Raw genomic sequence first — 9,989 nt, forward strand, 5'->3', positions numbered from 1 at the left:
TCTCAAAACTGACTCAAAACTTTACTTAAAATGAAGGGCTAAGCCCCTTTGACACTTATTCATCCATGCACTCCACTTCCACAAATCATGGAGACTTTACATCTTTTACAAAATTGTATAGAAAAAAGGACTAATTAATTCCATTCTGCCCTAGGGGACCCTATCCCAACAGGCCTGCAACAAAAATATCGTGACTCGCCCTCGAGTCACTTAGCCGGTTGCTCTACTTTCTAGCAGAGTTCACTGAATGCCTTGGCCAATGCTTGTAGCTCCATTATACTCTATTTTGCTGCTTTGTGCACCTCCTCAACCAATTTCTCTGTGGTTGGTCCCTATACTACCATCTTCGTAGTCCTTTGTGTTTGTTGCATAGCCTTCAGCTTCTCCAGAATGGTCTGCGAGAACTGGCTACCTTCCTCTCACTAGGGCTCAAGTTGTGCACTGAGCACAGACTTCTTCTTCTGCTATTCCTAAATATGCACCAACTTTTCCTTACCTTCCTATAAGCACGCGAAATTCTAGACTAGCACCAACATCCGCGTTGTCATGCTGATTTCATCATACTTTTTCTGCACTTTTCTAAGCTTCATGCTTAACTGTTGCAGCATAGGATCCTCCTGCAATGTATCCCATAGGCCCAGTGCTTAAGGGAAGAGCTTATCACATCCCTAAACGGTGACATCTAGCTTGGCCATCAACTCTTTAATCTTCGCGTTCCTCTATTCCCGCACCTCTGGCGGTGTGGTAAATTGCAACTTTAATTGTAGCTCAGCTATATACATCCTGAGGTTGAAAGTCACCTTGTCAACCTTCTCCTTCGAAGTGCGCATTGCATAAGCCAATTTTCTTACCTTGAAGGAAGCCTCTGCATCATCAGGTATACCCAACTCAGGTATAGATTTGTAGGCCTACTCAATGGTTGTGACTAGATTCTGACGTTGTGCGCGCAACTCCTCCTGCTCCTTCAGGGCCTGAGTCTTTTCAATGAATAATTGTTGATTGTTGACTTTGACCTCACTGACAGCAGTGAGTGCGCATTGTTCTCTTATACGTAGCTCATCAACGACCCCCTAATGTATCACATGAAGGGAGTCCAGTGGTAGCATGGCAAGGTTCAATCCCATGTCTTTCACTTTGTGAAGCATCGTGTGATGTGGCCAGTCCATCTATGCTACTACACTCTTTCCCCGTGTCAGACTAATTTACGTGCTACTTGCCTCCCTGACATCTACCTGAATTCTATTTTCTTGGATCTTCAGCTTGCGCAAATCCTTCTGGATGCCCCCAAGCATCTACATGTATTGTTGCTTGAATTCTTGCAGAACTTTTGTCGTGGTGTCCCAAATTTTGTCGTTGATCTCGTTGAGATTGCCCTCTATTATCACCATGGGATCCACATGCGTCTGCTTGTCATACTTCTATTTGTTGTGTTGCCCACTCTGCTGCTCCTATGTGCGCTTATTCAAGATGAAAAGATTCATTTGCTCTTCACCACCACCTCCCCCTTGCTCAAACAGTTCTTGCTCATTAGTGTGTTGGGAAGAAGACCATTCGTTGTCCTCTACATCCTTCTCCTCACTATCTATCTGGGCCTTGGTAGCACACTCCTTCTCCATGCGGGCCTCTCTGCAACTGCCATAGTAGCTTCCTTCATCTTTTGCGTAGGCAATGTGCTCACAACTTCCTTAGCAGCATCCTTCTACTTCTACACAGCTAATGTGCGCACCGCTTCCTTGGTGGCATCCTTCTGCTTATGCGCAGCAAAGCTTTCTACACCAATTCTTGTACCTGCATGCAACTCCGTAGGTGTGCACCATTCCGTAGCCAAAGTCTGACAAATTCCTAAATATCTACATCTATCACCATTTAAGGCAACGTGTGCCATTTTTTCTCAAGGTCTTTACGCGCTTTGATCAAGACCCTGTGAAAATCGACTTTAAATTCTACATAAGTGTTGGCTTGATGTGCCCTAACCCAGGTTTAGTGTTAGTCAACCAAGAAAATCCCTACACTACTGGCCCTTTCGGCATCAATCCGCAAAGTGCGGACCGAAGTCTCACCCAAAGCACTATGGGGGGATGCACGAACCAAGTTTCCACACCCTAAGATGGTTATGATGTCGGTTTTATACCTTAAAACCTTCCTTCACACAAATCAATATGCCTTTAGGGCTTATCGATGTACTTTCTCTTCTGTCTCTTAGAACCTTTGCGAAGGCATACAATCATCCTTCGCGCAACCCTAATCATTGGCTTAAGTACTTACGCACCTTTGTTACTATGTTATTATATAATTTCCCAAATTACCTTAAGTGTTCACCAATGTTACCATGCAATTAAGATTATCTTTGCGTAAACATATATCCTTATTTTCATTCATATAATAGATAGAAACATATACATTTGTGCATCAAATTAGAATTATAACATAAACACAGAACTTAACATAATATAATCACATGCGATCCAAAAAGGAAAAATATATAGTAATTTCAGAATACTTCTCGTTATTGATGATTCAGATTTCCAATACAGACTCTATTTTCCCTGTGCACACAGCCGCAGGGGTCCACGCACTCAACTGTAGAGTCTCTTCCTATGCTAAGACTCTCACTCTTAACTTTTCATGGACTCATCAAGCACTCAAAATTACCTCCAATTCTACTTCTAAAACTCCATTTTTATATAATCCCATGGTCCGCGGACCAAGGGCAGATCTCTAAATCCGACACAAGCTATCTAAACTAAGGGTGGAAATCCTTTTTGACTCTTGCTATCTTCGCGCTCTGAGACCATAAAATGCGGAGACTTTACATTCCTTTGTACAAAATTTCATCTTTCTACCCCAAACTTAGTCTTTTAGTCCCAAAAATTACCCCAAGGGACCCGTTCGCAATAGACCCCTAACACAAACATGGTGACTTGCCCTCGAGTCACTCAGCTGGTGTGGAGATCTTGTCACGAAGACCTCCTACCTCAACTTGGACTACTACAATTTCAACGATACACTGTGATGCCACCTGCTTCATCTCCTCGACCAGCTACTCCGTTGCTAGCCTTGCGCTGTCTGACTGGATCTTCTTCTCAGTCTTTTGTAGACTAGTCAGCTTGCCTTCAATTGTGGCCATGATCAAATAGGCCTTGTCCAACCAAGGCTGTAAGCGAGCCTTCAGCACTGCTTCCTTGTGCTAAGCTTCATCTACCTGCTCTTTCAAAGCCTTGGCCTCTTGCAGCTTTTCCAGCCTCTGCGTGATGGTGAAAGTTCGCGTCATCGCTTTAACTTCGTCATAGCGCTGCTGAAGCTCCCACGCTTCTGTTTCTAGCCTCTGCACAGTGGGGTCTTCTTGCAAGCTGGTGACCAACTCGAGCGACTACTCAAAGAGTGTTGTGTAGTCCTTTACTGCGCTATCTACTGTTGTTATGGCGTCTTTCACAGCTGGGCCTTCAATTGCAACTCTGCAATTCTGAGGTTCAGTTCCAGCTGGACCTTTACCAATTTTGTGCGTGCATCACATACACTCTTATCGAGCTTCCAAACCCGCACATCTACTAGCTCAGCCTCGAGAATGTCTAGCTCCGGGACAGATCTGCATGCCTCAGCCACAACCTTAGCCATGCACTAACTCTTGTCCGTAAGGTCTTTCACGAGGTCAATGGCGGAGTCTCGCTGTACAAACATCTGGGTGTTGTTGATCTTCTGCTCATTGATTACCTATAATGCGCGTTGTTCACGGGTCCATAGTTTCATGATCATGCCATCTTGCAAAATGTAAAGCACCTCACTTGGAAGCACAACCAAGTTAAGTCCAACTCCCTTGAGGGTGCTAATAGCGGGCCTGTCAGCTTCTATCTCTGTAGTCAGTGCTCCATCCAGTAGCACTATTACTCAAGGATCTCATGTGCGCAGCATCCCTGCTACTTCAGAGGTGCCACACGCCAAACTGGTTGACGCTGCGCTAGTCTGTACCTGTGATGCATGGATCTATGGCTTGCACAGACCCGTTTGGATAGGAACCAAAGCTTGTTATAGCTGCTACTCGAACTGCTGCAGTAGTTCCGTGGTGGCATCCCTCACCATATCACCTATGTTATTCAAGTCCCCCTCAGTTAGGGTGATTGGGTCGAGAGACGTCTTTCTAGCCTTTGACTTCTTCCATGGCCCTACTTTTTCTAGATCTCTATTGTGCTTGGTGCAGAACAGAGTCGTCTCTGGGTCGACTCCTCCCTGCTTCGTCTGTTGGTCCTCTTCTTTTGGCTTTGGGGAAGGCAACTTCTAACTCCGGTTAGAGCCATGCTCCTCTTCCTCTGCTTGCCCACTCATCTGCTTCACGGAAGCGTGCTCTACCTTGGCCTTATCCTTGGACTCCTTTATTTTCTTCGCAGCCAATTGTTCCATATTCAACTTGGCTTCTTCCTTCTTTCATTGTGGGACAGACTTGCTAGATCCCACTCTCAAGTCCATGGCAGTGCACTAATCTGTCATCTAGTGATCAAGGACCGCTATAATCATGTCATCTGTGGCCAAGTACGGTAGGTCATGCCACTTCTATTCAGGGTACTTTAGTGCACATATTGAGACATGGTGGAAGCCAACCTTGAATTCCATGTACTCCTGCAGCTTATCAATATTTATTGGTGACAACCACGACTTGCGATTGATGGCCATATGGATGCTCATCCCCATCAAGATCGAGAAGATCTTGTTGTCCTTGATCCACTGAGGATCCTTCGTAGTCCATAGCGAAGTGAACTTCACTACTTCCGGTAGGTCTGACACCACCGGAGGAAACTAGCTATCCTCGGATAGCTCCCACGCAACCTCATGATCTTTCCTGCCAAGATTTGTGTCACCACTTTGACCGTGAGGTCACATATACTTGTGATGGCATAGCCACGCAACTTCTTTACTAGCTTGAATTTTTCCTTCATCACCTCAGCAAGGGAATGCTTGCTAGCCTTTAGGACAACTGCCATGGCTAGATTTTCTCCTGAGTGCAGCAGCCATGTGATCCTATGGATCAGCATGTCAATGATGGGTATCGGCTCCTCCAACCACAGACACCCATCATGCACTAAGCACAGCAGCTGCTTGATCACGATCATCATGATGGGCATGCAGTTGTAATGTGGCACCCACAGCGGGCTTATCGAGCCTGCCTTGTCCACACCTTTCAACCAATTCCTCGGCTCCAAAGTAGTCACTCCAGTGTTTTTGTGGAAGACATGGTGCATAAGTTGGTCTATCGCTAAATGAGGGAAATGCTCCATGTCAACTAAATCCCAGTCTTCCAATTTTAAAAGGGGGACACACCCCAAGCACAGTCCCTCAAAGACAATTTTCTCTAGTAGTAGTGGTGTGTGCAGGGTGACCTTACTCTCATCAATATCCTTCGGTACCTTCATTTTACCCCGACACAGAGGAATGTACTTAGGTAGCCTAGTAATGGGGTCAGACCCCTCAACCTCAACATACTATGTTTCCATCACAATATCCTCATCATCCATGGGCATTTCTTCAACCTCTTCTTTCAGCTCTAAGTCAACTACCTTGCCCTTTTCCAGCACGGTGGGCTTATTCTTCTGTGGGTTCTTTCTAGGTGATGCACACACCAGCTGCGATGTCATGGCCTGTGTTATCATTGAAAATTCTGTTGCCAAAATTGCTCAGACTAGCTTAAGGACAAAGTGTTTTCGCAGCGCATAAATCCTTTAGCAGTTTCGCAGCGTAACCTGTTTTAGTGATTTCGTAGCAAAAAATACCGACTTTGCACTAACTGCACTACGAAATGGGGAATTCGTGCTGATCCATAGCACATCTCACACCAGCTGTCATATTTTCTGCAAGAATTTTACGGGAATAGCATGTGTAAGGTCTTACATGTCGGTCTTGACACGTGCAGGCTCTGTTGGCATCAAAGGGGATAGCGGTAATATAAATTATTATGAAGTCGAATGGAAGTCAAGGTTGCCTTTGTCTGCATATGTTTTGACGGGGATCATTCTCAGGAAGCAGCTTTTGTGATGACATTGAAGGCCCTTTCTCAGTCAGTCTCCTCTATTATAATGGAAATCTAATAGAGCAGGAGGATCTGAAGGAGGGCAGACACTATGCTGTCTGGGAAAATCTTTTCAAGAAGCCGTGTTATCTATTTACTTTGGTTGCTGGCCAAGTAGTCAGTAGAAATGATACATTCATTACACGATAAGGACGCCAAGTTTCACTTCGCATTTGGACTCCTGCAGATGATATATCAAAGACTGCTCATGCCATGTATTCCCTTAAGGCGGCCATGAAATGGGATGAGGATGTCTTTGGTCTGGAATATGACCTTGATCTATTCAACATCGTGGCAGTACCTGATTTTAACATAGGAACGCTGGAGAACAAGAGCCTTAATATATTTAATTCAAGGTTTGTTTTGGCATCCCCACAAACTGCAACGGATGCAGACTATGCTGCTATCTTGGGTGTTATTGGTCATGAGTATTTCCACAACTGGACTGGTAATAGGGTAACATGCCGGGATTGGTTTCAATTAAGTTTAAAGGAAGGACTTACAGTTTTCAGAGATCAGGAATTCCTCCTACACCAGGCCCAACTTTTCTTCTTTGCCATTCGTTCCTATTATTTTGGGAAAGGGGTTGAGGGTTCATTCTCCTGGGTTCCACCTGCTACTCCGAAACCCTCAATTCCCGCAATTCCAAATACAGCGATACGTCCGGGGATTGGCAGATCCACAGTTGAAGAAGAGCAAGAGAAGAAGGCAAGCTGGGAAAAATGTTTTGGCGGATGACTGGTTTCTCGCCCCCTTCAGCGGTGGATTCAATTTTGGACAAAGAAACATGTACAGTTGAAGACCTCTTTGCCGAGGAGGAAATTATTCAAGAGTGCAAGACTATCAACAATCGCCTTATTAATTTTCTTCGAGGCAAGGAACAAATGCAACAAATGCTATGTTACATTGTACAAGAGCCACCAGATGGTGCAGAAAGTAAGCGAGCTTTCAGGTTTCCATTTATAGCGTGTGAGATATTCTCTTGTGAAATTGACATTATTCTCAAGACACTGGTTGAAGAGGAAGAGTTAATGAATTTACTGTTTTCCTTCTTGGAATCTGACCGGCTCCATAGAACCTTGCTGGTTGGATACTTTAGCAAGGTTGTAATCTGCTTGTTGTTAAGGAAGACGGTAGCCACCATTCGTTATATTCAAGCACATCAAGAGATACTGGCTAAATTGGTGAATTTGATTGGTATTCCATCGATCATGGAGGTATTGATCAGGCTAGTTGGAGCTGACAATCATATGTATGCATATCATGTTGATGCTTTGCAATGGTTAGCTGATACTAACTTGCTAGAAATGCTTGTAGATGCATTGAGCTCAACGAATTGTGCTGCAGTACATCAAAATGCAGCAGAAACACTTTGTGCTATAACTCATCTTGCTCCATCTGCACTGGCCTTGAAGCTTTCCAGCCCAAGCTTTGTGGAACGACTTTTTTGTAATGCCTTAGAGAACCCACAGTCGAAATCTACATTAGTGCATTCGTTGTCCGTATGCATTTCATTGTTGGACCCAAAAAGATCAGCATTGGGAGCAGCTGGTTCAGCATGGGGAAATCATATCATTGAGCCAGTTATAACTCCAAATCCTGAGACAGTGGATGGCATGCTACACGGCCTTGGTAAACTGCTAGAGCTGTTGAATGTGTCTTCTGATGCAAATGTTCTGCCTACCACATATGGAGAATTAAGACCTCCTTTCGGAATGCATCGTTTAAAGATAGTGGAATTCATTGCAGTCTTGTTGAAGAGTGGGAGTGAAGTTGCTTGGCAGGAGTTGGTTCGTTTGGGTGCTCTTCAGACAGTTATCAAACTTTTTTTTCGAGTACCCCTTCAACAATAGTCTGCATCATTATGTGGAGTGTATCATAAGCTCATGCTTAGAAAGCAACAGTACTACTGTTATTGATCACCTGTTCCAAGAGTGTGATTTGTTAGGGAAACTTCTGGTAGCAGATGAAAAGCCCTTAGTTATTGATGATCCCAGCAAGCCAATAGCACCTACATGTGGGAAATTACCTCCGAGGACAGGAAATATGGGAACTTGACACACAGATGCAAACAACAAGAAGCAGAGTTACAACAGACAGCAAAGCAAGCACAAGAGGCTATGTCTTTGGCTGCTGCAGAATCTCGCAAATGTAAAGTTGCAAAGGAGGCAAATTTAATAATGCAGAAAAGCCTGAGGGGAAGGATTTTCGAATTGGACAGCCCATATATGATGATTGGTATATGCTGCTTTTCAATATTATTTTGACATCACTGCCAGTCATATCTTTGGGGGTTTTTGAGTAAGAGGTTTCATCTGAAGTATGTTTGCAGTTCCCTGTTCTCTATCAGCAGGGCCCAAGGAATATATTTTTAAACTGGTACCGTGTACTTGGATGGTTGGCAAACCATGAGATTATTTATGATATTTGTCAACAACCACTTCAGTTGCCTCTGCCAAATGTTTCAAGTACAGTTCAGGAATTTCAGAAAGTGGAGGACTATTTATCTATGGTGGAACAGTAACCTTCTGAGATAATGCAGGATGCAGTGATTCCATCCATGAGTGCATTGGTAAAGCCAGAGTTTCTAAGGCACCAAGACAAAGATGTCAGGCTCATTGTTGTTACTTGCATTAGTGAGAATCACACTGAAAACGTATCTGCTTCAATGCAAACAATTAGGAGTTCGGTTTGAATGAAAGAAAGACTGTGTTTTTGAAATTACACAGCAGTTTCGTAGCGCGCTACGAAACTGCTGTAGGTGTTGTTTTTTAACGCAGACAAACAGTTTGATAGGATGATCAGAAATTTTCAAAGGAAACATCTGAGGGACATTTAAGAGACCAAATGAAGATAGCATAGCCATTCAAATGATGACAGGTGTACCTTTGTAAAAGTGAAATGTTTTGGCTCAAGTTAAAGTTTTGATTATAAAGGCACTTTATTACCGGTCATTAGGGTTTGGAAGGAGTTGCATACGAGGAGACTTGGCTTGCACACCTGTCCATCAACGAAGCCTCCAACACATCTGGAAACATGGTGGTGCTCTACATTTTTGGGATATTAAAGAGCTGGAGACATGCTGCTGCATTTTCGAATAAGTGGTGGAAGACTGGAACCGGAAAAACAGGGGTTTTCTCCTAACATCACTGAACCATCAAAGCATTCAGCATCCAAAGCTAGTATGGGACATTGAATCCTTTTCTCAGCCATCTCGGCCAAGCTAAAAGGAGACAGGTGTCAAAGAACAAGAAAGAATCATTCTACGAGGAGGATAGAATTAGAGTTATAGTTAAATTAGGACTCTTTAAAATTCCAGTTTAGCACTTATTGTATTTAATGAGTTAGTTCAATAGTGGATAGGGGTAATTAGTGGCAGTCATCGAGCTCCCCTCATGACTGGAGGAGGAAGCTCAAAGTAGTTAAAGTTATGTTTCTATATATAGTTGAAACTTTTATGTAATGAGGGTTGGATATTTGAGAAAACAGAGTGTTGTTTTGGCTTGTGTAAAAACTCAGTTTCAGTAATACAATTTGCTGCTTTTCTTCTCAAGATTCATACAGTGTTTCAATGCTCAAGATATGTGGTTTTGCTTTATCCTTTATGTTTTTACAGTTGTATAAATACACAATCACTCAGAATTCACTTTGCTGCTCTGATTTCCTGTGTGTATTTGTAAGCTGAGGTTTCTATGAGATGTGTTTTGAGTATTTAAACATCACATGCCCTGACTTCTATGAATGAGTAGTGTTATAGTTTACTGAAGGATGATTAACTCCATAAGCCCAATGGAAGTCTTTGTAATGTCAGTCCAGCCAACATATTTGTTAAATTCACTTTGCAAGAGTTAGCCATCTCATCAATAGTCAAAATCAATAACCTTTTGAGAGAGCCCTCTCAGGCTAAGGAGGCTAAGCCTTAGTCAAAAGATTG

General features: G+C 43.4%; 1 protein-coding gene across 1 annotated transcript; it reads left to right on the forward strand.

Moving 5' to 3' along the window:
* The first annotated feature begins 6,596 nt into the window (after positions 1-6,596).
* LOC149218335 (uncharacterized) lies at positions 6,597-7,952 on the forward strand. The gene has a single exon (XM_089383905.1). It carries the CDS (start codon positions 6,778-6,780, stop codon positions 7,906-7,908), a length of 1,131 nt encoding a protein of 376 aa, XP_089240031.1. The 5' UTR covers positions 6,597-6,777; the 3' UTR covers positions 7,909-7,952.
* The last annotated feature ends 2,037 nt before the right edge of the window (positions 7,953-9,989 follow it).

The sequence above is a fragment of the Pinus tabuliformis genome, chromosome Q (genome assembly GCF_031772625.1).
Source record: "Pinus tabuliformis cultivar Carrire ecotype Pingquan chromosome Q, CPIR1, whole genome shotgun sequence".
NCBI lineage: Eukaryota > Viridiplantae > Streptophyta > Pinopsida > Pinales > Pinaceae > Pinus > Pinus tabuliformis.

Excerpts from the sequence above, each read along its gene's own strand:
- LOC149218335 (XM_089383905.1), top strand. The coding sequence starts at position 6,778 with ATGTTTTGGCGGATGACTGGTTTCTCGCCCCCTTCAGCGGTGGATTCA.